This window comes from Eurypyga helias, unplaced genomic scaffold (assembly GCF_000690775.1).
Source record: "Eurypyga helias isolate BGI_N326 unplaced genomic scaffold, ASM69077v1 scaffold33336, whole genome shotgun sequence".
In the NCBI taxonomy this organism is placed as follows: Eukaryota; Metazoa; Chordata; class Aves; order Eurypygiformes; family Eurypygidae; genus Eurypyga; species Eurypyga helias.
In genome coordinates, this window is record NW_010255586.1 from 23,778 (window position 1) to 51,640 (window position 27,863).

General features: G+C 39.8%; 1 protein-coding gene across 1 annotated transcript in view; it reads right to left on the bottom strand.

The window, feature by feature from the left end:
* The window catches only part of LOC104510943 (disks large homolog 2-like), a gene marked incomplete at its 5' end in the record, with an annotated part of 52,120 nt that overhangs the window by 22,155 nt on the left and 2,102 nt on the right, over positions 1-27,863 (bottom strand). The window contains 2 exons of the mRNA XM_010153362.1: positions 14,860-14,935; positions 26,676-26,852. Of these exons, the coding sequence (XP_010151664.1) occupies positions 14,860-14,935; positions 26,676-26,852 (253 nt within the window). The remainder of the gene's footprint in view (positions 1-14,859; positions 14,936-26,675; positions 26,853-27,863) is intronic.

A 27,863-nucleotide genomic window follows, 5' to 3' on the forward strand; every position in this document is an offset into this window, starting at 1 on the left:
TCATGTTCAGCTTTTGATCCACTGGTACCCCCAAGTCCTTCTCCTTTGGTCTGCATTCTCTGCCCAGCTTGTGCTTGGGATTGCCCCAACCCATTCATTATTGATTTTTTTTTTTTTCTCCATGATCTGTTTTGGTAAGGGAGAACAAACTTTGGGTGAGAAGAAGCTCAGCTGAAGATAAGTCTGCCTGCTTAGTTTTCTCATGAAGCTACAGGGAGATTTGGATCTTGGAAATGTAAAATGAAAAAGTACAAGCCTGATTAAAAACTCCATGCCATCTACCTTCTACAGACAAGGGAAGTGCTGTTTAGCATTCATAAATATAAAATTTTACTAATCTTTTTTAACACTGACTTAATGCCACTTGTCAGTCAGCATCTCAATTTTAATTGCTTACAAAGCAACAGTCAAAACCAATGCAAGCTACCAGGGGAACACCAAGACTAATAGACTTTCCAGAACACAAGTAAAAGCAGTATTTCCAGTTCTGCAAAGATGCATTTAACTTAGTGAAAGATACGAATCACATTAAAAAGGGAGTACTCATCTGTGCTAATTTACATTTACATCATCAGCAGGTTTGAAATGACAACATAAATTCCTCGTATATGTGATGGCCAAGGTCACTTACAAGTATCTGAAGGTCGTACACAAAGAGGGTGGGAAGGATTTGTTGAAGGAGCAACACTGAAATTAATAGTGTGACAATAAGAAAGTGAAAAGCTCCTTGACAGTGAAATCAATTTGAATGTAGAATAATCTGCCCCACGGGAAGTAGAAAAGCCTAGATAATTTTTCACATTTAAAACAAATCTACTAATCTTAAGTCCTGTGGGGAATAACACTGCCGTGCTGGGAGAGAAAGGGTGGGGGTGAAAGGAAAAGAGCTAAACAATAAGCCTCTGCCAGCTCTAATGTCTGTTTCTATGGTAAGATGCTCACAGATCCAGCATCTCAGAGTTGTGCTGGAGTCCAGCGCGGGCTTTGACCTCTCTGGGCTCACTACAGTCATTTGGGCGGTGTGAGAGTTTTCCTCTCCTTAAGCAAGACTGTCTGGAGTTAGAAAGTGTTTTGAAACGTTGGCGATGTTGTCCCAGATCTTCCTCTATTATTTAAATTTTTTTTTAAATCAGTAACTTTCCCATTGGAGCTGATGTATGCCATCAGCTACTGATCCCACTGGTAAATCTTTGCACACATGAACCTGTCCCAGTATCCTCTGTGCAACGATGATGACAAAAGAGCCTCAGAGATCAACAGTAGCATTGGTGTACACTTGGCAGAGTTTGGGGACAGTCTGGTCACCATCCCAGACCCACAGATTTTCTTACAGTGTACACTGTAGGATATTTATTGGCTTGATCTTAATTCCTCAGTTTTGATCAGATACTTTATATCTTTTTCTTAACTCTGATTCCCAGTTGACTGCTGGTGCTTCCTCAGATTTGTAAATGAAATTGAGGTGTTTGTTCTCTCCTATACAATCTTTCGAATTAATCTCATTAATAAAACCAGAGAAGGTGTTAGTTACTGTGCTGTTAAAAAAACTCGACTTGCTCCTTTATCACTAATTTTTTGTGGAATAATTTATTTGTGCCATCAAGTGCTGTGCACTTGATTGTGCAGGTATAAACTACTTCATAAATGGACTATTGCATAGAAAGAAAAGTTGCATAAAGGCCTTTATTACTCTTATTTTGTGAAGTAGCAGCAGAGAAAGATTTACAACACCTACATGCCCTCAAACTATTCACTGAAATAATCAGAGCAGACTTATCTTTTGAACTGCCCTTTTGAGTTTAAGGAAGAGAGTTTGAACTCACAGGTGACTGGTGTAGGAGGCTGAATTGTGGCAAAGATCTGGCTTAGGAGGCAATGAATCATACCAGGCTTATGGTTTTCATTTAAAACATCAATTTACTTAGGCCTTTACTTAGTACTTTAGCTGTACTAAAATGATAAAAAAAATAAAGGCAGGGGCAAACAAAAACAAAGTCAATCTCTAAGAGACTGGTGTGAGGTTTGTGTAGGAGGTGAAGTTCCTAAATGTTCCAGTAATGCAAATCACAGTACCAGTCTCACAGACGGGATGACAAATTAGATGGACTTTGTCTTTGACCCAGGTTGGCAGTTCCTGTGTCCCTATCACCTCCCAAGCATGGCCTGTGAGTCACTGAGTCAGTTGCAACTGAAGTGATTGAATTGAAGTGAGACAGAAATAAAGATGTGACATACAGAGGCTGTAGCATCTTGATGAGCATTAACACTTAACTCCGCTCCTCTGGAGCTTTGTGCGAAATCTTACTAGAAGAAAACATTTCTCTGTTTCTAATTCTTGGACAATATCTATTGCCAGTACTATACTTTTTTCTTTTCAACCACTTTTTTAGAAGAACAACCAAGTAACTATGACATTATCTATACATACATGCAATTCTCCTACCATTTAATTCAGGGCATTAATCAACAAGTTATAAAAATAGCAGGCACATGAAGTTAAACTCAGCACAAATTTCTGCTGGAACAGCTTAGAAGAAAAGCAATTAACTCTCAGCTGTAACTTTAGTATTCTACCTGTGCTAGCAAATTTTCACCATGTTATATTTAAGCTGTGACCAATTTAAACATTGCACTACATATCCTTATGTCAGTGACTCTCTGAAACGTTTGTCTTACTGAGCAAGAATGGCACACACTTCTTGTGGGATAGAAAACACTGATACTATAGTCCTTAACATTACAGCAACCTAAATAACAGTATTATCTTATAAATAAACTGCACACAATTATCAGGTGGAAGAAACTGGAAAACCTATTAAATACATGTGTTCCAATTGCTCATTAATTGAAGAAATGACTCCATCATTATTTTCTTTGACTGACAAGCTGCCAATAGGCAGAAATATTTTTCACTGTGGACCAAGTTCAACCCCAGATCCTTTGTTTCTTACATTTGCTGTTCTATTCCATTATGCTTAGAAGTTGCAGATATTTAGAAATTGCACTTCTTAATAAAATGCAAAGTGGCTTTTCATAACTGGCAAACAGAGCCAAAGATTTTTACTTTAGTATTTTTTTTTTTAATTTGAAAGAAAAGCTTCTACTGGAATTTTAAAAGCAAGCTATGAAAACATTTCTTCAGCTGAGTAAAAGTCTCTAATTTGACCTGACAGTATTTTTCCCAGTTTCTAGAACTGTTTCACCTCTTTAAAAAACCTGGTTCCCTAAGGCATGCCAGTTCCCTGCTAGAGTCAACACTGCTACTGTGGCATAAATTAAAAATGAAGACTCACTTGTTTTCCTTTACTTTTGACTGTGACCTGGGCCCAACACGCATTATTATTAAATTACTGCATGTCTTTGTGGAGTGCCTCAAGATATCCTGGAGCAACGAGACACCGTACAGTTAAATTTTCCTGCCTATGTGCTGTTTTATCATCTGAATTTCATTTGATTACTTCAGCACATGAGTGAACTAGATGCTGATGACAGCAATATTTCTAATGTACCTTGCAGAAATGTTAGGCAAAATGTGTTCAGCTCAAGGGGAATGGTCAGGGCAGCCCAATAATATGGGCTCAGGTCAAAACATATTTGCAGGCAGCATCCACTGCACGGCACAAGGTCCAGCTGCCTTGAAACATGAAGATAGGACTATGGAGGATGTGAAAATGCATGGAAGAGCAAGAGCAGCTAGACAAATGAGACCCAGGTTTTTCTCTGGCATGGGGAGAAGACATCTCCAAGACATAGACTGCACTGGCAGGAATGTTGTTGACATCTGATTCTTCCATGACACCCAGTGCCACTCCCATTTCTGAGGTCTTACAGCCTTTTCCAGAACTTTAATCCAACAGAGAGAAAATGAGAAGCAAGACAGCAAAAAGCCATATGGAGAAGAGGAATTTATTCCTCCTTCCCGTGCTGGACAGTTTCACACCAATGCTCTGGAGAGTATCTTTAGACCTACTAATGCTTTGTGTCAATAAAAAGTCCTTGTGCAGAAAATATCTCTGCCCAGTAATTTGGTTCTAATAATTTCCACCAGCCTTTTTTGACCTATTATATAGACCTACCTATAAGGACCAGTTGGTGAGAAATTCCTGCAATATGATCTCACATCGCTTTTTTATGCTTGCCATTAATTTCCACTTTACCACAGAGAAGCATTCTTGAATGACGGCTGAAGAGTAACAACTAGATTGCAATATTGCAGAAACAATGGTTTTGTAGAAGATTTTATGTCAATTACTAATGGAGATGTAAACCCAGAAATTTTATTACATGAATGATTTCCAAAGCTTATTTTTAAGTTGCACGTATGAAAAAAATGTTCTTATTTTTTGGTTACAGCAAAGCAATTTTCAATCCTTCTGAGATAGGGGAGTGTACAGTAAAATAGTGATTCACAACTCTTGCAGTTCTGACTAGAAGGGGCTTTTCCTGTCTGTAATATTTCCACCTGTAGGTATATAAGCAAAGAAGTTCAGGAGCCTGCACTATCTCCACAGCAACAGCGTAATTCGTATTGACACCTCAGGAGCTGTATGCTGGGCTGAGCAGAAGGCCTACCCCTGTGCATTTCTAGATAGGTTTACCTAACCTATCCAACCATTTATATTCTGCACTCGGCAAAGTGCTAATGGGAGATTATATTCAGAATACCTGCTACAAGTGCCTAGTTTATTCACTGCAACTACTAGCACAAAGATTAGTCCAAAAGAAATGGCTGAGATGTCTATGTTAGGCTTTTAAACTGCATAGTTTGAATAAGAACCTGTGGTTCTTAGTTTAGATTATCATGTCCAAACAAGATAAAGCAGATAAGGACTGCAAATCCTTGTTGTGCCTTAGCCTTGTAGAGCACTGGAGGGCCTTAACCTTGCCTCACAGTGTCTTGAAATGGCTGTTATGTTTTTTAGAAGGTCCTTCCAGTAAGGTGCACAGAAATGGGATTCATTGCATCTAGCTTTAAACATTTACCCCGTATATGCCTGGGGTAGAGGCAGTGATGCCTGGTTCCCTTTACAGTTAGTGCATGATTCATCACACCTCTTTTAGACAACAGTGGCAGGTTCATAGAATCATAGAATGGTTTGGGTTGGAAGGGACCCCAAAGACCATCTAGTTCCACCCCCCCTGCCATGGGGCAGGGACACCTTCCACTAGACCAGGTTGCTCAAAGCCTCATCCAGCCTGGCCTTGAAGATGGCCAGGGATAGGGCATCCACAGCTTCTCTGGGCAACCTGTCCCAGTGCCTCACCACCCTCTCCGGGAAGAATTTCTTCCTGATACCTAATCTAAACCTACCCGCTTTCAGTTTAAACCCATTACCCCTTGTCCTGTCACTACAGGCCCTTGTAAAAAGTCTCTCCCCCCAGCTCATTTTTAGGTCCCCTTCAGGTACTGGAAGGGGCTATAAGGTCTCCCTGGAGCCTTCTCTTCTCCAGGCTGAACAAGCCCAGTTCTCGCAGCCTTTCGTCATAGGAGAGGTGCTCCAGCACTCTGAGCCTCTTCGTGGCCTCCTCTGGACTCGCTCCAAGTGGTCAATATCCTTCTGATATTGAGGACTCCACAGCTGGACGCAGCACTCCAGGGGGGGTCTCACCAGAGCAGAGTACAGGGGCAGAATCCCCTCCCTCGACCTGCTGGCTACACTTCTCTGGATACAGCCCAGGCTACGGTTGGCTTTCTGGGCTGCCAGTGCACACTGCCGGCTCATGTTCAGTTTTTCGTCCACCAGTCCCCCCAAGTCCTTCTCCTCGGAGCTGTTCTCTATCCACTCTCCACCCAGCCTGTACTTGTGCTTAGGATTGCCCCAACCCAGGTGCAGGACCTTGCACTTGGCCTTGTTGAACTCCATGAGGTTGGCAGTGGCCCACCTCTCCCGCCTGTCCAGGTCCCTCTGGATGGCATCCCTTCCTTCCAGCGTGTCGACCGCGCCACGCAGCTTGGTGTCGTCGGCAAACTTGCTGAGGGTGCACTCAATGCCATCATCCATGTCACTAACGAAGATGGTAAACAGTACTGGTCCTAACACCAACTGGTTGGTGCTCTTGACCATGAAGAAAGGAAGAGCTGTTCACTTTGGGAGTTTTGAGGTGCAGAAATACTAATGTGGGAGACAGCAAATTCATATTAAAAAAAAAAAAATCAGCTAATGCTTTACAACATTTACAAAATTGTCCCATCATTAGGTGAAACTAATATTTCTGCAGGAAGCCATATTTCAGGTTTTCCAGTTGGGCAAGTAAAATATTTTTCTGACAGGTAAAAGCCAAGCTAGAACATTACAACCCATCTCTGCATGTGGTCCTTAGACATTTTCCAGAAGCTTATAAATAAATGCCTAATGGAAGCATATTTTAGCTAGAAATTATCACTCTAAGTTAATTATTTTTATTATCAGTGGGTGTCCAATAATTGTCTGGCACTGAGACAATAAAACATGTTTGTTTTGGGCAAATAGCAATGTGTTTGTTGGAGAGTTATTGAAGAGTCATGTTGTTTATACAGCCGAGGCCACACTGTGAACAATTCTGGATGCTAAATGTTACTAGGAATGCTAAAATGTTATTAGGAATCAGATCAGTTCAGAGTGGAAATACTATTCTTCTTTTTTATTTTGTTTTGAGGGCCTGCCTAAATTAAAGTTTCACTTCATACGTCTCTAAACTGGGGGACTGAATTAATATTCTAACATTTTACACTAATTCATGTTTGCTACTTGTAATGGAACTGAAACAATAGAACAGTCCTTAGCAAAAAACATTCTATGGCTCAGGTCAACTTCTACCGCACTTACTGGAAAGGCTCTTTGCCTTCAGCACATTAGAAACATGATGTAATGGAAGTATATGAGAATACTCAATTCAATTGATACTGCAAGTGGAAGTAGCATCAACAAATGGAAACAGATTTTTAAACTAAAATTTAATTACAGAGCAAAGACTGCCATTTTATTCCTAATGGTCAAAATTAATCGGAATTGGTAGTATAAGCCTTACAGGAAAAATGTTATCTTTTGCACCCTACTGCTAGCAAATGCTGCTTGAATAGTCATAAGAAGGGCCAGCTAGAAAATTCTGGACCAAACGAAGGTGCTTTGATAGTCACAGAGCAAAGTCAACAGCAAGTTCATCCTGTTTTTAACGATCTGATCTGGGATCACATTGGTGGGATGTGTGGCTGCAGGACAAGTAGATTCAATGAACTCCCACAGCCCGTGATCCTTGCCAGCGCTATGCTGCTGGTTTGTCTGCCCCCTGCCTTGCATCTTCCCGTCCCACCTTACCTTACTGATGTGACTTCCAGGCTTGATTTTGGACCTGTCACATCACTGTGGACTTTCTGGGCTGTGGACCAACCATAGTTGTTGTCAGCAGACTTACTATTCACGCCCAGGGACTGCCCTGGAGTGCACCCCTTGTTCTGAGGCTGCTGTTACCCCTGGGTGCCAGCGGAGCAGCCCTCTCCTGCTCATCCCGAGTCTTGCACTGCAGCCGGGTTGTTGTCCTCCAGCTGCTCCCCTGGACAAAAGAGCTGACTGCAGTTCACTCTGCCCTCTTTAACCCAAGGTCTTTAAAAACAGTGGTAAGTGTAGAAATAGAACAGCAACACTGCAGCTGCATGATTCACTGGCTGCTCCTTACAAACTGCAGTAGTGGCAGGCTAGAAAAAGTGTAAAAGGGCTGGATTACACAGGCAGGTACACACAGGCAGATTGCTCCTAGGCACATTGCTCCCAGGCATATGTACCTCCAGTTCCTGAAGATTACAGCTACACAAGTCATCATTTTTCTAAGCAACAGTTGGAATACCAGTTGGAGGCCAATTTATAGCTGAGCTGAGCACTTATTCCAGTAAAAGTGCTCAGATTTCTTTGAAGAATACCCCACAGGCAGCTGCTCCAATTAAACAGCAACAAGAAATTAGAAAGACTGGGACAACAGAAGAAAGTCAGGCTAGATCAGTAAGGAGGGATAAATCTGGCTGAGACCAAGAATAAAGGATACTTAATTGTGTGTCAGAGCCTACGCCACCTTCACTAACCCTCCTCCACAGCATCCTTGCAGGTAGGTGTAGACTGCTTAATTTATGTTCAACTTCTCTTCTTCTTAGTAAATCACTCCACCTGGGATCCCACACGTTCTGGTGTTTGACACTTTCATTATCTTTTACTCGGAGTCTGTTGCTATTTTCTGATCACCAGATTCAGAAGGGGGATAAAAAGGCAGAGGCCCCTCCTTTTCTCTTTTCATGCACTTACACAGGGACAAATGCAGACCAACCTGGACAGAAATGCTACTCCCAGTCCAGTATCTCTCCTTTCACTGCCATCTTACTACTGTCTAGGGGGAATCCAGAAAACAAACATGATTAAGCAATTGAGTGGATCATTTTATAAGGAAAGCTTAGAGATCAATGAGTTCAACTTAGGGGGTATGTCAGAGGGTCTACTCTTTCTCTGTCGGTGCAATACAACCCACTGGTGGGTGTGTGTTACCAGGCTCTCCATATCAGCAGCTAGCTCCACACTGAAGATGCAGGTTTTCAAATGTGCTCAGATTGCAGATTTTCTTCTGCTTCTATTATTGTCCCTGTACCAATCACTTTAGGAAATCCATTTATTATGTCAAATATTTTTAGAAGAGAAGCGCAAAGAAAAGTTGGTAAAAATTTCCACTGGTTATGTGGAAAACTTTCTGATTATGGAATACAGAACAGTTTCTCACTGGAAGTGGTGAAACTTCATACTTGGACAACTTGAGTGTGGTAAAACACTGATACATGTTAGAAACAACCTTTGGTAGTCAAAGAGAGAGGATAGATAGTCTAATACATCTTTATATTTTCTAACTTCTGAGAAGCAGGGATTCTGTTGGGAAATCACCCCTTTCTCTGTGTTGATCTGCCATGGTGAACCACTAGGACAGATGTTGTACCTGAGACCAGGGCAAGTGTGACTGCAGGTTCTGCTGGGGGAAGATAAAACAAATAATCCAGTTTCCATATACACTGATAGAAATAACAACAGGCTTAAACTGCAGCAGTTTAGCCATTTCTAGTGATGAGGAGAGTGAAGAACTGGAGAAGGCTGTTTGGGAAGTACATGAAATTTCTGTTGTGGCAGGACTTAAGCAGAGATTAGACAAATCTGTGAGACGGAAGGTACAGAAGACAACCTCAGGGCAAGAGGTGTACTTGGTGACCACCTGAGGTTCCTTACGGACCAGTTTTTCTCTAATTTGATAACTATGGTTGAAAACACCATTATTTTCTAGAGCATAAATTGTTTGGAAATAAGTGGTGTGGGTTTGGGTTTTTTTTTTATATTTAATAAACTGTCAAAATGTGTCCTGTGCATCAAGTCCTGACGGTCACTGGATTTTGACATTTGGAGGAGAGGTTCATTGAGTATGCAGAGGGTTTTGTTTATGCCACAATATTGAGTTTGCTATCTCAGTTAATTTAGCTTTTTCCTTTCACGCCTCAGTGCCATGTTGCTAAAATGACATTAAAGCAAGAGGGTGACCTTACATCACAGGCAGGGCTGTGGGCTCCGTAAACAGAATCTGCTCATAAGAAGTATTATTAAATACTATCAAGCTTCTGACTGTCATAATAAATACATTCAGAGGCATTTGAAGGGGCAGCCTGAGTGCAATGTAGGTGACATGACTGCAATATGAAAAGATGTGTAGATGATGAGCAAATGGAATAGGAAACAGACTGATGGGTAGCGATGGAGCAATCTGGTGTGGCTCACAGCTCGGGATCTGTGCTGCTGATGAGCATCAGAGCTGCTGGGAAAGATTTTGGAGGGATGGGGCCGTCTCTTTTCTTGGCAGGCATCTTGTCCCTGTTGGCACCCCGCTGAGTATCCTCACTGGGGCAGGCACCCATCTGGCAACGCTTCCCAGTAATCATGGACTGAGCACCCCCCATGCCCACGGACGCACTAAAAACTGAGAGATTGTGAGAGGCATGACATCTGTTTCACTGGGAACTGGAATTGGGTATTTGTCCATGAGACAATGTATTGGAGTCACCGGCCAAATAAGGTGTGAAACAAAAAGGCAGATGGTATAAAAAACCAGTTCTCTGTATAAAATGAAGTTTTACCAAAACATTATTATTAACTCCAAGACAGTGCAATACTTCTCTGGGAACAGGCAACATCCATGAATGTTAGAAAAAGGGTGAGATATTGATAAAGGCCTTTCTAAGAGATACAGCTTCCACTATAAAAATATTTTCAAGACACAGTCAAGAAAGAGTATATGATTTGACAGGGAGAAAAGCAAAAGAGATGCTATTTTTGTCTCCTGAAAGACTGATTGTAATTACAACAGTTCGGAAAAAAGCAGATTACTGGCTCATCTCTTTTCACTCTGAAATATTTCCATCATTGTTTGACATTGTTTTTGATTCAGTAAAAATTCTGAAAAGGCCTCAGTCATGGTGGGTTTTAGGATTAGAAAAGGAAAGGCTATTTTCATTCAGCCTGTAGCTTATGGTAGGAGGAATTACCGAGTTCAGTATGCTGCTTGGGCAGATACGTAACCTGCTCACAGCTACTAACATATTCTGCTCCTTTTGGCACAAAGATCAATATCAGAAAATACCTTGGGTATGATCTTGAATTCAACATAGCACAAAACATAGTTTTTAATTAATTTTGTGCTCACATAACTCCTGTAGCTTCCTCCAGCATAAATATCAGACATAAAACTTTGGGCTGCTCTGTTTTCCATTGATTACCCATAGACTAGTGGGCCCCATTGTAACACTGTTATCTTAATTTGTCTTTTTTACGTTAGAACTTTAAGGTAGCCAGTGTCCTGAAAACCCTGCCTTTTGCTGCAGTAGCATAGAGCAGCTGCAGGGAACCAGGGAGGTGGACTGGTTGTTCTGATACTACTGCCACATTCAGTAATGATTAGACAAGCTGGTGAAGATCATTATTACAATTATATGAATGAAACTAGAGACTGAACTTGGTCAACTCAACTGAAGCACAGTCTTTTCTTGATGAAATGAACTGTTTATACCAGTATTTATATTAATTTCCTTTTTACACAGGACTTAAAATCTCTAACTGCTTTAAGATCTTTAAAAATGTTAATAAGACCTAGGATTCTGATGATTTTTTAATTTACCATAAGCTATACTAATGTTTTGTTTGCTGCTTATACCACACATGATGTCTTTGAAACAGAACAAACCCATATTTTTGGGTCAAAATAAAAAGAACATGAAAGAAAACGAGCCGTATTAGGATAACCCAGGCTTCCAGTTAGCGCAGTAGGTTAAACAGATGTTTACAAGAAAAAGAAACATGATTCTTCCCCTCTTATAACCTCTCTGCTTCCTAAAATTGACAATTACAATGTTCTGACCTACATGACTAGAGTGTTAAAAGCTGTCATCAGATCCCCTGCTTGTTAACTTACCCAATTCCTTTTTAACTTATTTTTTATACAAGATCATGTAATAGTGAACATAAGAATTTAATTATGCATTGCATGAAAAGGTACTATCCACTGCCAGATTTAAACTTGATACCAGAAAGAAGATTTCACTGGAGCTCATTTTGTTCCACATTCCCTGGTTTTGTATCCATCCTGATTTTGTAGACTTATTTCACAAGCCGTGGATTGGAGGAGTCCAATACAATGAATTAGAAGTCATTTAAATATTCTAAATCACATTAAAAAAAAATGTTGAGCTCTTTTGCTAGATAAGGTAACGCACCCAAGTTTGGCTTGAAAAAGAATCATAGACTCATAGAATCTTTTAGGTTGGAAAAGACCTTTAAGATCATCAGGTCCAACCACTAACCTAATGCTGCCAAGTCCACCACTAAACCATGTCCCTAAGCACCTTGTCCACCTGCCTCTTAAATACCTCCAGGAATGGTGACTCCACCACTTCCCTGGACCGCCCGTTCCAATGCCTGACAACCCCTTCAGGGAAGAAATCTTTCCTAATATCCACTCTAAACCCCCCCTGGTACAACTTGAGGTCATTTCCCCTTGTCCCAACACTTGTGACTTGTGAAAAGAGACCAACCCCCACCTCTCTGCACCCTCCTTTCAGGCAGTTGTAGGGAGTGATAAGGTCTCCCCTGAGCCTCCTCTTCTCCAGCTGAACACCCCCAGCTCCCTCAGCCCCTCCCCACAGGACTTGTGCTCCAGCCCCTTCTCCAGCTCCGTTCCCTTCTCTGGACATGCTCCAGCCCCTCAATGTCCTTTTGCAGTGAGGGGCCCAAAACTGAACACAGGATTAGAGGTACGGCCTCGAATAAAGAGATGAAAATGCATTAGACATTTAAAACTTGTAGAATAACTAGACGGTTCATATTTTAAAATCATAGAAAGAAGTTAACTCAAAGAAATTTGGGCATTATCTCATAAAATATTTACTGTGGCCTATTATCTTATAAACATTGCTTCTGAAGGAGAAGAAAGGAACTGGGGCCAGCAAGATGCTTCAGGTAAAATCACAACAGGATAAACCTTTTACCTGTGTAAAAACTCAGAAGCATTCTCTGTATTTGTTAAATTTTGTTAAAAAAGGCTTCCATGAACATCTCCTGGCCAAATTTAGAGGTATCACATGAAAAGCTATTCTTCCAATTTTGTCTTAGAATAAAGTGAAACAGTACCACTTGGCCACATGGTCACGAATGTTGCAAAGGTGCAACAGGCACACATAAGCCCATTCCTATCTGAATTTTAGCTTGATTTCCAACAGAAGAGTTCTCCTGGGGTTACTGCTGCTCTGTTTATCTGGAGTGAATTTCTTCCAGATAAAAAAAGCAATGCACGTTCTGTTAGACAGCATACACCACTTCTTTTTGAACACTGAAAGACTATATGGTAATGCAGATCCCTAAAATGCACATAAATATATGTGTACTCAAGCCCCTCATTTTACGTGTTGATGCTTTTTAACAGTGAACCCTTCTTCCCTTTATGCTCTTTCAAAAACAAGCCTATATTATCTCTTCCCAAAAAGCCTTGAAATTGTGGGATTTTTTTTTTTTACTAATAGACAAAGCAAATTTTAGCAAATACTAACATTAGAAAGTGTGCTCCCAAAAGGGTACAGTGGTCTTGGTCTGTAACTGTGCTATTTCCTAAACACTGAAACAAACACTGATGTGAGTGGTTGGAAGATTAATGTTACAGTGATGACAAAAATGGAAAAACAATCTGGGAAATCAAGAGGTAATTAAATTCTTGACAGATTCACTTGAAAAAAGACCATTAGTTATATGAATGAATTATTCCCCTGAGGCTTTGATATATACAGGAAATAGACATTTAACAAGTGATTTCATTGGCAATATAAAGCTTATTATCTCCCAAAATAAATGGCAACATTAATTTACAGGGTTGCAGAGAGTGGTCATTTCAAACTAAAAATGGAGTTCTGACTCCTGAAGAAAGGCAATGAGATGAGTAAGTCCTTTCACAATGCAATTTGTTATATATTTCATCCCAAGTTATCTGCATGTCCAAATAATGTGCAGAGGCACACTCTGATTCCATGTACCTTATAAACCTGGAAAACTGGTTTCACTCGGTGCAATTATCCTGCCTTTGCAATCAACTCAGGAAATGTTCTGTAGAGCGGTAATAGGGAAATATTTGCAAGTCTGAAATTATTTTGCTGGCATGTAGAGGCTTGGGACCCACTGCACTAGGAACAGCAAGTTCATAGCAAGAAGAACTTCTTACCCTGGTAAACCATCTAAGTTAAAGGCCAGAATAAAGTGGGATGAAGGAAGTAGTAGTATTCCCATTACAGTGGTAAACGAAGCAAGAAGAGATTAAGAATTTCAAACTAGGCAAAGGACAACAGGAACAGCAGGTGTGGGAGGGACCTGCTGAGCCATTTGGTTTTGACCCTTGCTAGCACCTACCGCTGAATCTGTCCTCTCGTCACCAGGTTTTGGCCCTGCCCTGTGTTTTCTGCAGCCAAACAGGACTTTTTGCTGACGGTTTCTGAAGCTCTCTGTCTTGGTTTGCTCACAGAAGCCCTCAGTTGTAAGTCCCAAGCATGCCAACTGGACTGTGTTCAAAAATAAATCCCTGCAAATGTAATTGTCAAGTATTTACTGCTCCACCAAATGCAAGCTACACTTCAGCAGAAAAATATAGCTCAACAGCCAGGACTGTGGGCATTTCTCATGCTATAACTCTTGCCAGCCAGCCAGCCAGCAGCGTATGGGATATCAGACATGAAGTTAGTGAGAACTGTTGACTGTTGGGCACAACAAAGTGATGCTGCAGAGCGGTAACAGCAGGAAGGCTGTTTTGTTCAGATAGCGCTGGGGGAAGGGTTCTCGCATATTTTGTGTTGGCTGTGCCTGCGTTGAAACACACCCATGTTCAATGTCTGTCACAACTGTCAAAGCAGAACATCCGAAACCTAAATTTTGCATCTGGGGCTCTTTAACATTCAACCTTTTGTTTGCGATTTAACAGCTTTTGCAGCCAGGGAATTTTCACTTCTTGCCCTGTTTCTTTAAACAATTATCCATCTGCATTGGTTTTTATCATCTTTTTTTCTCTATCCATCATTTAATTAAAATCACAGCTATCACAAAATACTCTTTATTTTCTTAATATCTTCCAATTAGGATGCGCTGTCAGTCAGTATTATTATAAAAAGAATATTTAATTATTTAGAAAATTATATCATAATATACTTCCGTCTATATTTTACTATACTCCAGGTCTTGGTTGAAACAATCTAAATATTCCCTATGTTGCTAAAATTTCCTTACTCTGAAGCACAGGAAACAATTGCAAACGCAATTTGAAAAGGTTTCGCTATTTACGTACCCCTTTTGCATCAATTACACCAGGTTTCGCATTGAATTTCACGGTCTTCAAACGTGCCCGCTCCTTTCTTTCAACTCTGGAGAAAACACAAATAAAGAAACAAATGTTGATTATAGCAGCATTTTGTACAAGATGTTAGATATCTGATCTCCCAAGACCATTGACGGCTTACTATGCATAACATGAGCATTAAAGCACAATTTGTAAATTGCAAAGTGAGAGACATCCATTATTTCCTCAGCTAAGCAACAATTTTCTGGCAAACGTGGGACTGGATTCAAGGAGCCTTGGCTGTCCTACACCAGCAGAACAGCACTCCCTCCCAACACACATATGATGGTGCATGTTAGTGACAGATTTACCCTCTCTAATTTAAGCTGCCTAAAAATTAGGCAACGTTTAGACTTCTGTCATCAGAGGAATGAAACAAGGACAGAAAGAGAATAAGCTGTTCACCTCAGTGCTTTCAGATGTGCAGTTTACAATGGAATACATTTCTCTCTGTGCAGGCACCTTTTTTTCTTCCTATAGAGGGAACTTTGATTTGCTAGCTTAGACGAATGATGAAACTAAAGATCATGAAAATAATTAAAACGGATCCCACCATTTTTTAATCTGTTTTCAACACACACCCACACCCACACCCACACCCCAACTTTGCCCCTGCCATGGTTTTAGAGTCATGAACTGCTTAAAAAAACACTTCAAAATACTTTAAAATTAGCTTAAAAAGCCTTATAAAACAGCATGTGACACACAATGCCCTAAACTCAGGGCAGCTAAAAGGTTGAAGTTTCACCTGATGAGATGTAAGACGTTACAGTTGTTGGAGAGTCTTGTTCCTTTTCCCCACCACTGCCCCATTTCCCATTGCCCACAGCTGTGCCCCTCATTGCTGCCTTCCCCCCTGAAAAAAAACTGAGTAATAAAAGTGAGTAGGTTGTATTGGTTTTAAAGATTTAATCAGCCAACTGAGATGGTCCAGCAGCTTGTCTGACAGGAGCAGAATGGAATAGTGGAAGGGGAAGCAGAGCAACTTTGACATCTCCAAGCAGATAGAATGCAAAGAATTTGTTTTTCTTGCTCATTTCAGTAAAGATGTCATTGTGAGTGGGTAAATTCTAGGTGCTGGTTTTAGTCAGGACAGAGTTAAATTTCTGGTATGAGGCTATGCTTTGGATTTGCCTTAAGAATAGTACTGATAAGGTGTTTTTTAGTTGGTGCTGGGGAATGCTTGCACCAATTCAAGGTCTTTTTCAGCTTCTGATACTGCAGCTGCGTTCCCAACGTTCTCGCTACAAACAGTGTTGGGGGGGCACAGTTCAGACAGCTGACCCAAACTGATCAAAGGAACATTTCAATCCATAGCATGTCATGCTCACTATAGGGAATCATTGAATGGTTTGTAGGTTGGAAGGGACCTTAAAGCCCATCTAGTTCCACCCCCCCTGCCATGGGCAGGGACACCTTCCACTAGACCAGGTTGCTCAAAGCCTCATCCAGCCTGGCCTTGGACACTTCCAGGGATGGGGCATCCACAGCTCCTCTGGGAAACCTGTTTCAGTGCTTCACCACCTTCTCTGTGAAGAATTTTTTCCTGATATCCAGTCTAAATCTACCCGCTTTCAAATTAAGCCCATTACTCCTTGTCCTGTCACTACAGGCAAAAAGTCCCCACCCTCGCAGCTTTCTTGTAGCCCCTTCACGTACTGGAAGGCTGCAATAAGGTCTCCCCAGAGCCTTCTCTTCTCCAGGCTGAACAAGCCCAACTCTCTCAGCCTGTCCCCATAGCAGAGGGGCTCCAGCCCCTGACAATCTTTGTGGCCTCCTCTGGACTCACTCCAGCATGTCAAGTCTGTTTAATACAAACGAATCTAGTCCATGTTCACCAAGACTGCCCCACAAGATGAACCAAAAGTGCTGAAAGAAGGACAAAAGGGATATTTTCTTTAAAATTTCAATCCTGATCTGAAAAACCAGAGCACACAGCTCCCGTGAGTCCATCTCCTGGGACTGGAGAGCCCAAACTGCAGTGTGGTATGACCCAAAATTTGGCTTAGTCTGTACAGTTCTGGTATTCATATATTTAAAGAAAGTTGAAACACTCCAATTAAAAGCCTCACAAGTTATTTCATCCTTATATCCATAGCTTCAATAAACACAGCTTGAGAAAGTAGCTGTTATAGTGTATATGTAATGCCTTCAGAGTGAGAAAATAGCAAGATCTGAAAAAATTCTCTTTGTGAGAGATACTCATAAAAAATCATTGGCTAGGAGCTGCTGCCAGACAAATTAATTCTAAAGCAAACACAGACAGTTTTACTTTTTAATGCCTAATGTATTTTGCCACCAAAATAATATAGAAGAGGAACAAAGGAGAGGACAAAGACAAGTTGCAGCTCTCGTGAAAAAGAAGTCACACAAAGCATTTATAAAGGACATCCATCTAGATAGTTCAGTGTTTCTGTTCCTAAATATTATGGATCAATATCCTTAATTCCCATTATTCAATGAGCCTTATTTTAAAAACATGTTAGGAAAACTTAAAATCTATTAGCATACTAGAAATATATGCAGCAAATATTTTACCTGCGGGGAAACTATATGCCTTTAGTATATTTGGAAAGTTCACCACTACTACAAGATTTACGTATGTTGCATATTTAACCTTTTAACACAATATGCTTAAATAATAATGCCAGGAATTTAAAAAGTAATCTAAAAAGGGGTGAGTTCACCCCTAAACAAAACCAGCCCTCAAGAAAACCAGATGCAGAGTGAGAAATCTAAAGAAAGCAAGAAGCTATTTATGTCCTTACTCATCATGACTAATATGGTCATTACTGTAAAAGTGACATTTACTACCTTTGCAAAATCTTCTACAGAATCAATCATCTACTGGCCCAAGCAAAAAAATCTGATCATCTACTATAATTGAAACAGTAACTCTATTTGTCTGAGATCAGGAATTGCTCTAGGAAATCTAAGCCAAATCCTGCAAAGCTGGCTTATAAGAGGTCGATGGTGCATTTTTATTAGAAAATAAATAGCTGGGGAAAAAGTGAGGTTTATTATATCCTCCAAGTCGGTCCAGATATGACCCTTTTTCTAACTTTCACAGTTCCCCACAAATGACAGTAGTATACATTCCTGCAAATCTTTCAGTTTCTAAATCTGGTTAGTAAGAATATCTTGTTTCTGATAATTTTTTTTTTTTTTTAATACAAACACTAGTGTTTTGATAGAATGATAATTAACACAACATGTTTCCTTCTGTCTGAGTGGGCTTATATATTTCCTACCGAAACACAGTGAATGCTCGTTACTATAGTTACAGTTTAAATTTAGAATAAATGCATTTCTCTGTAAGTGTGGAATATTCACATGGAAACAACTCAAATGCAGCTTTCAAATTAAATCTCTGTTATTAAAAACACATGAACAGTCTTAAACTTAAACTAGCAGATGAAGTCCCCTGACAGTACCCAGTAAGAAATGAAGGCTTAAGGCTGTGTAATTGCCTAAATAGGATGGATGCCTTCTGAGAAAATAATTAGCTCAAATGAACACAATATTCTACTTATTAATCTGTGTTAGCATTTAAACTCATTCCAATCCTGTCTAACTTCCTAAAACATCTGCTTTTAACTTCATTTCTTATTCACTGCATAAAGAAATTTGGAAATTAGCCCCGAAGAGTGGATCTTATTTATGAAATTCATCATAATTGCATTAGCAGCCATGAAGGCATCGCTGCTTTCTACAATCACAGCAAACAGATGAGGAGCTGCAGAAACATTCTGCATTGCTTTAAGAAGTATATAAATAACGTCATTAAGGGCCATTAATCCTCCAGCCAAACATACCAACAACGTTGCATGCTTGCTGATTCCTGCAAACATTTCATAATCTGGTACTCTACTAAGGATAGTACAGAGTGATGCCTCTCATTGCTGGATGAGGTTTTGAGCAACCTGGTCTAGTGGAAGGTGTCCCTGCCCATGGCAGGGGGGTTGGAACTAGATGATCTTTAAGGTCCCTTCCAACCCAAACCATTCTGTGATTCTATGATTCTATAATTACAATTTCCCTGACACTTTCCACAATAAAACTGTTCTCAGATACTTATAATTTAGCTGAACTGAAAACTTCCAAGTTGAAATTTCATGTGTCTTGGGGTGATTACATTACTGTTGCTGCCCAAAGTGTCAGTGAAATGGGTTAGCTGTTGGAGAAAGGCTAGGATAAAATAAACGGTTTTGCCCAGTTTATAATACACTCTTAAAGAAATGTAGCTCGGGTGCTCTGCTGCCTTCATGTCCTCGGTCTGGGACTTGAAATGTGGCAGTGGGTTGCTCTGGTGTCAGGAATATACCTCTCTTTTTCCTGAAGGAATGAACACAGTATCTGAAAACTCCATTTTTTACATGCTCTGGAGAAGTCTCTTAGAATTTGGCTTTGTTCTCCAAAGGTTTAGTCTTTGTTGAGGTGGTCAGGGTGCAGGACTGCAGTGAGCTAAGATGTTCCCATAATTTCACATCTGAGCTACGAGAACACTTTTGCCACAGACAGAGCTAAAAGGGGAACTAAAACGATGAAGATAAAAAGTATTGAATATCAGTTCTTTCATCATCATTGATCCAGCTTTTAGAAAATGTATTTTTAAAAGGAATACTATTTCAAGCACTTTTAGCACTCTTTTTTCTTCTTTTTTTTTTTTTTTCCCTTCGGGTTTGTAGTTGCTATTTTTAAGGAAAAATAAACTTGACGCCTTTTATATTTTTCCCTCACAAGAAAAAGGGAGTTTAGACACAACAGTTTTTTTGCAGCAGCTGACATGGTGAATGCCTACATAGCACAGGAGTGTAAATTCCTTGCGTTTCTTTAGCTGACAGAAAGCCTACCATCTCTTGGACAACATTTTGATCAATCATCTGAGGAAATTGCTTTTAAAGGAAAAAATGTTTCACTTCAAACGGTATCAATTTTTCATTCACCACTGCTGCACAAAGCAGGATTATGAGGGGTTGTGCAAAAAGATAAAGTGAAGGGGGAGGATTCCTATCTGCCAAATGAGCAGAGGCTCAGATTTGCAACCCTGACTTGCCTGATGTACACATTGCTCCTGTGCCCCTTTCTAATTATATAACTGCTCGATAGAGCTACACCCAAGGGATGAGGAAAGCACAGATACAATTTCCAAAACGACTTCATGGCTCAAGTCTCATTTTCAAAAGTGCCTGGGGGTGACTCAAGAAATGTTCAAAGACACCTACATCCAGCATTCCAATGTGACTTGAGAGCTGAAATGCTCTAAGCCTCATTTGGAGACATCGGCACCTAGCACAACTGATGGGGATTTCACCTCTGGCTTTCCACAGGCTCTCCAAGTGTAGCTCCCTGCAGAAACACTGGTGTGTACATGGAAACAGTCTAAGGCCATCTCATATCTGGGACAGTTGGAGTATATCCTGTATACATGTTTTCTCTTTAAACCATTCCTGAAAGTGGACAGCTCATGGCCCTTTTTACAGAAATGGCCAGGATTCATTCTCCTCTTCCCATGTAAAGCTGAAGAAGTGGAGAGGTACACTGAAAATACACTTCAGCCTTCAACGTTTCCTCACAAGCAAGTTCCAGACTTCAGTTCTTGAAGCTGTTCTCCTCCTACTTCTCTTCATAGGAACATGTTACTGGGATGCAACACCCAGTGAACTGCAATGTCTATCTGCTTTTGTGTTTCTGGGCACACGTAGCTGTTGAAAATAGGCCCCTGGGATTTTTCAGAATGACACTGTGCACTGCAAACAAGAAGAAATCAAGCATAACTCAAAAAGACATGAACTGTGATCATCCATTGTTGGGGGTTAATGTACCACTGGGAATTTTGTCAGTGTCTTTCTAAAAGCGCTAATCAGTCTTCACAGCGGAGACGTAAAATATGAAGTGAAACATGCTTTAATCTTCAATAAGAATGTTCATCACTGAAGTAGAATACAGATGCAAATTGCAAACTGGTGTTGAGAATCAAATAAAATGGTTACAATAGCCTAATTTGCACAGATTTGACATTGAGGTGCTCTGCAGAATGAAAATTATTTCCAAATCCATCATGAGAGCTGTAGTAAGGAGAGTTATCAAATACAAGAAAGCCATGTAAAATGGATACTTGAAGGACCTTGCTATATTTTACATCTTTGTTAAAGTGTTTCTTCTTGTCTTGCTTCTCCATTTCCAGGTCATCCGCATTATATTTGTTCTGCCTGCCCATCAAGTGAAAGCTAAGTGAAAATATGCATTACTATTTATAGTCCAAATATGTGGACTCAGGCTGTAGTTTTTTATTGCTTCCATCTCTGCCCTGCTTAGTCTTGTTTATGTGAGGTCTAAGCTTACCAATAGACTCCCATTCTCAAAATTATTTTTGAGCATCCCTGAAGTGGTATTTTTGCAACAGAACATATATTTTTCAGTAGGAGAGAATGTGGTGTCATTCAGCTCTCCACCTTCAGTGACTTGCTTACAGAGAGCAGCTCAGCACCTGGTCAATATTTTATGAAAAGAGCAGCCCTGATGCCATTAGGAAGTGAATGCTCATAAGACTGTAGAACAACCTTATTCTATTTAAAAGCTAAGGGCTGTTCTCTTTCAGGATAAAAGTTTCTCATCACTGCAAGAGAACGGGAAGACGCTTATACACATGTGTACATATAAATTTTATTCCATATTTATTTTTTTCCATTAGATCGGTAAATATCGTCAGGTAACTTATTTTAGACAAAACTTACATGATTATGCCTTGTTTTATCACCTAAGGATTAAAGTCTTAAGGGATATTTAGAAGGTAGACAATTTATAGGAAACCATTAAAAATAAAACTCACTTGAGTGGATAAACATGCCCTTCTGCCAAGCTGAGCAGAATAACAAATTTAAGTTGGCTTTTTGCCCATAGGGACTTCTGTGCTCGGAAAACCTCTTGTACCTTGTCCTTAAATGTCTGTGAAATGTTTTTTATGTACTTTCCCCCCCATTTTTCTCTGAAAGGAGAGCTTGGTTACATGTATTTGTGGGAGAATGTTGTCTATTTGAGAATACAATATCAGGCTGCTACCATCATACACCTTCAACTGGCAGTAAATAACAGGGATACAAGTTGCATAATATTTTGCAGTCAGGTGTTCTTAAACTACCTGAAAATGGATATATTAGAATGATGAGCAGTTTTAGATGAGCAGTTTTGTGACTGCTCATCTTAAAGACATGAGAAATATTAGTGGCAATATTTCAGTGTTTCAGGACCAAATCCTTGTTGGCTACAGTGGGATCAGTAGTAAAAGTGGTGAGAATTTAAGCACAGACATTCTGGGACTAAATTACTTTCAGAACCACAGACCCAAGTCAAGCAGATATACACACATCCTGGAAAATACTGAAGCTTGACATTCATGGAGGGGGAGGATTGTGTCGTGTGGGGCCTGCAATGTAGGAGCTTTTCTGTGTGCAGAGACTCAGCAAAAGAAAATTGAAAAGAACAGGAAGTGTAAAATCAATGCTACAGCAAATTAAAATCTCTCTACTACTGAAGAGAGCATCTGTCTAGGAATTTAATACACTCCAACTTATGCACGCTGGCTTCATGCTTTTTGTTGATTTGCTTCAACAAATGTGAGTGTTTCCATGGGGAGGGAAACTTGGACATAGTCTGCTCAGCTTGCTCTTGCCCTTTACAGGGAGCTGAATTTGTTTTGTTTATTCAGACAACAGAAAAGACAGTGAGGCAAATAAAATTCCTTGTGATGAAAAACCCAGCATGTGTAGAAATTCCAATCTAAATCTATACATCTAAATGTAACAAAAATCTGGTGTAAATCTATTTCTGTTTGTCATTCTAGTATCAAATAGTGATTTGTGATGATAGGGGAGCGATTCACATGTGTAAACATAGTGCACAGATAACACCACGGGCTGCCTGAGACATTGGTACAAGACTGGTAGTTATGTCCCCTCACCTTGGAGACCCTGTACATCATAATAACGGTGCCCTGCTCTCGCTTTAGACATAACTCTTGGATAAATCTTTTTGGCAGACATGGAACCAAGAGAAATTTGGCCCGCGATATTAATTCATTAATATTATATGATAACAACTCTTTGGAGACTGTTAAACCACAACTGAAGTGGCTTGCAGCCTCTTATGCTGAAGTCCTACTGTTCCCAACATCAGTATGATCCATATGACAACACCTTTATAGCCTTATATTTGGTTTCTACACAACTTGTTTCTCAGTGCCACTGTCGAGAACAACAGCTGTAATCAGACAATAAATACACTGTGACAAATGGAAAAAAAGGTTGTTTTCAGGTGTAGAAAGGGTTGCAATGATAATTTGTCACTGCAGGATAATAAGCATTTTGTTGTCACTGGCTCACCAGCTCATGAGATTTGGTTCTTCAGTAGATCAGTGGAGGAACACAGGGCCACCCTAATTTCTTTGTGCTGCCTCTTTCAGTAACCCTCTTCTAGCTGCTGTGCTGTCCTCCAAAACACCCTCGCAAAGCCTAACTTCACATTTTAATGATCAACAAGGCAACAAGTCTATACATTGACAGCAGCACTGTAATGTAGTGACAAATAGCTTTCAAACTCTATTTAATCACTAAGAGGTGAAGTCTGGTAATGTATCCAATATCCTGGAGAGAATAATGAGTGGCAGCTCCCTTATAATTATAAATTATGATTTCTTCTGGTATATTGCATATATCTTAGAGGAGACAAAGTGTATGGATTCTTGATTTATCATTCAAAATTTTTATCAGCTCATGCTAAAATGTCACTGTGTCAAGGGCTCTCCTGTAAAAAGAAATGCAAAACTAAATACTTGGAAACAAAGTGCCATTACACAGTACCTTAAAGAAGTAATATAATGTGCTTATTATGGCTTTGTGTGTATATATATATATTTTTATATATACATATACATGAAAATAATATTGTAGCAGTCACAGCTTTCAGAGATATTCCATAATGATTTCACTTACAAAAAATGCAGGAGTTGTGTATTAGCTGTTTCTGGACAAGATAAATGTTTTAGCAGATAGCTATAAGACTCCCCCTGGCAGTAACAATCCCTGGATATATATAGACTCTCCCTGACCCAAAGTGCAAAAAATGTTACAGTCCCACAGTATAGTATTCCTGCATATATACCTAGACAGAAGAAGGAGTCCAAGCACAACACCAAACCCCACCAATCCCAGAAAACCAAAACCTTAAAGGAACAGAAATGAACGGGGGATTGAAAAGGACAAGTCAAATATAAGATTTCTTCAACCTACAACATCATAGTGATCTGGGCTTGCAGGACAAGCCACAGCCCAACAAACAGCTACAGATACTCTTTTCCTCTCGTTCTAACACAAGGCATATTTTACTGCTAGATATTACATACAATGCAATGCCCATAGAAATAGTCTCATATGAACTATAAGGGATACAACATCCTGGAGTAAACAGCTTAAATGAAGATTTCTGTGGCGTAGTTGCCTACATTTGGTCAAATGAACCCCAGGACTACTCTGTTTTAGGTCAGGCCTTTTAGGTCAGAACCACACCTGCAGAGAAAATTCAGCTCTGAGTTAGTACGTGGCAAGTATGATGAGCTTTATTCTCTGTAGCTCAGCCCTGCATGTATTGATTGCTCATCCTTCCCTTGGGTGGTATAAATGACCACAGAAGATGCTGGCCAAGAGCACATCAGTCTCACTGGCTCTGAGGGATCATCCAGAATCCACAGAAAGGAAATAATACTCACTTTTCAGTGCATTGGAAAAAATAACCTTGTACAACTGAAAGCTTTTATGAAATAATAGCAACCTCCCTCACCCCAGCTCAGGTGTATCACATCATTACATTAATGCAGACAGAAAATCAGACGCCATTGATTTTTCCAGACCTCTCAGATTCACTCGTGAAGAATCAGGATGAGAAGTGGAGAGCATGGCAACTATTACTGCATCTTTTCAAATTCAAGACTCTTATTTTTAGACTCTATACAACCTATTCTCATGTAGCTTCTTTTTTTTTTTTCCCTTCCTTTATTTTTTTTGTCTCTTTTCTCCTAGTGTTTCCTAAGCCACATCTTTTTCCTAGGCTGTATCTTATGTCTGACCTTGACTAGAGAGACTCTATCTTTTGTCCTTGAAAACACAACTGTGCAGGTAACTTAATAAGCTTTAGGCACTTAAATCCTCTCCATCTTACAGAAGGTACAACTTCACATCTTTATCAGTTGCTTTGCTTTGCCATTTTTTCCCATATAATTGTTTTATTATGTATGACAGCTTTTTTTATCATTTCATAGTATGTGCCACACTGCGAGTGAACTTCGTGCACATACCTGCCTCTCCAATAACTGAGTAGACTTCCCTCTTTTCCAGGTGTGGTCCAATCATATCATTACAACAGAATTTAATGTAGCAATTAATAGTAGGCAACTGTTCCTTTTTCAACATCTAGAGACTAAATCTGTTTAGTGGCCACATTTTTCCCATCTTAAAAATTATAATGTAGGTTTTATTTCTTCTGTTATACAACTCCAAAATTGCTTTTCACTGAAAATCCTGGTGTGGTTGCTATTCAAACATGGTCGTGATTACAGAAAATAAGGTCCTTGCAGGGCTCATGTCAACATGGTATGTGATGGCCCTTCAGTTTACTTTTATGTGACTTAGAACAAGGAGTACCATGAGGTCTATTAGCACCTGGGCCAACTCCCTTGAAACAGCAGTAGGTGCTCTGTAGAGCATCAAACGCCCCATTTCACCCCTATAAAAAATGGGCATGATCATTTTTATATTAATTCTAAAGCTGAAATATCTAGGAATAGAAAGTTTCTGTGCAGTATGGAAGCATTGCTGCAAGAGAGAAATGTAATGTGGTTTGACAGATTTCATTTCCCTCCTACCCTTTCAGTTCTTGACCTTTCTATAGCAACTATCAGCAGAGGCAGAAAATAATACTTATTTGTGTGGTAGATTTGATACTATCAGAGACTCGTGTCCAGTTTTACAAAAGCACCTAGACTGAGTAAACAATACAAACAATGAGAGAGATTCAGATATCTGTTCTCTCTCTGTCAGTCAGCTTGAATCCATCAGAGCTAAACAAAGATTCAGATTTAGCTTGGACAGTGGATGAAAGTTCCTTCATTTACATTATATGAAAAATTTTCTGTGATATTGATTATCCATCAGTTTCCAGGCAGGCAGACATTAGATTAACAGATTTTGAAGCCAAAGAGAACCATTATATAATTTAGCATCATTTTTTACATCACACAGACTGGGAAGTTTAATTCTATTAGTCTCTCAAAAGAAAGACATACAGTCTTGATTTGAAAATGTCAAGACATTCATTATATCCCTCAGCAGTTTGATGCAATGGCTAATCACCCTGACATTAAAACATGTGCTCTACTTCAAATTCAGAGCTGATTCCCAGACTTGGGTTCTGGTTATTTCTTTTTCTGCCGAAGCTCTTTAGTAGATGGTTCTATTTCCTCCTTCCCCCATTTGTGAAGTTACTCATCCACTATAATTGAATCATTGTTTGAGTTTCTTTTCACTACAGTTAAATAGATTGGGCTCTTTAAATCTCACAGCAAAAATCACATCTTCAAACCCTTGAAATAATAACCGTGGGATATTCCTCTGCTTTACCTAATTTTCAGTAGATTGATGCACACTTTCTTTGGAATACAGCGGAATATTTTAACATCATGGCCAAGGAGTTAGGAAGGAGGAGGCAGCACTCACCTCCTCTTGCTGGGTATAACTCCCATCTCCTCGCTGTCTCCCTCCAGAGTGACCCTCCTCGCCTGCCACCATTCATCGTCCGAGGCATTGATGACGTGAAGGATGTCTCCATACTTAAAACTGAGACCCTGGCTTGGGAGGCCACTGTCTTTGCTCTTGTCATAGTCAAACATGGCTCTGTGAAAGAAAATAAAGAGATGAAGACAGGTGTTTATATCAGTCTTGAGAACATTTACTTCTGAACGATATGTCATATTTTATGCTACAGCTAACCCTTGCTCCTTTCCAAATGGAAAGGTCTTGCTCGGAGGAAAACTTTCCACTGTGAAGTTAATATTTATGGAATCCTCTTTTTTAAAGAGGAATTGAACAGTAAAGTACGGTATGTACTGTTTCACTTAATAAAGAAAAATCACAGTATCAGAGTGTCTAGTAAACAAACCCAGAAGCCCCTCTTGTCACCTTGCCAACAGCAATTTGTGGATGTTGAGCTTGTTCTTTTCTCACACTTCCCCGTGCACAGACAGAGGGGTCTCTGGCCGACATGGGTGCATTGGGAGGACTAAATACAAGGGTACCAGAACTCTGCCCAGGGTAATGCATTTCTTTAGGTGAATGCATGCACTTATTTTAGCATCTAATTCAGACCAGAAGTGAGCTTTCAATGGGAATATCTTGATTATTCCCACTCACAGTGCTTTGGTTCATGTCCTGTAATTGTGTTAGATTGCACAGATTTGATTCCTGAAATTAGAGATGAAACTGAAAGGCAGGGGATTTGAACTAGATGATCTTTAAGGTCACTTCCAACCCAAACCATTCCATGATTCTGTGAATCCGTGCAGTTTCTCAGCTCAGATTCCTGTGTTGTGACATCTAAGATTATTATCAAGTCTTGGTTTCTTAGAGAAAAAACTATGTAGGAATATTTTTCCCATGTAAAATATTGTTTAAAGGGAATTCTTGTCAACAATTGATGTTTATTTCCTATAGGGAAAATAATATGATTATAATCCTGACTACAGAAGTGTTAGATCAGTAAAATCCCAAGAGGTGCATAATAATTCCTACTTTTTTATTGTCAGAAATAAAGCCGTGGCAATCTCTTCACTGGTAAACACTTCTGTGAGAAGGATTTGATATAATTAATTGTTGTGCATTGTAGTGTAATTGCAGAGAATGATTATA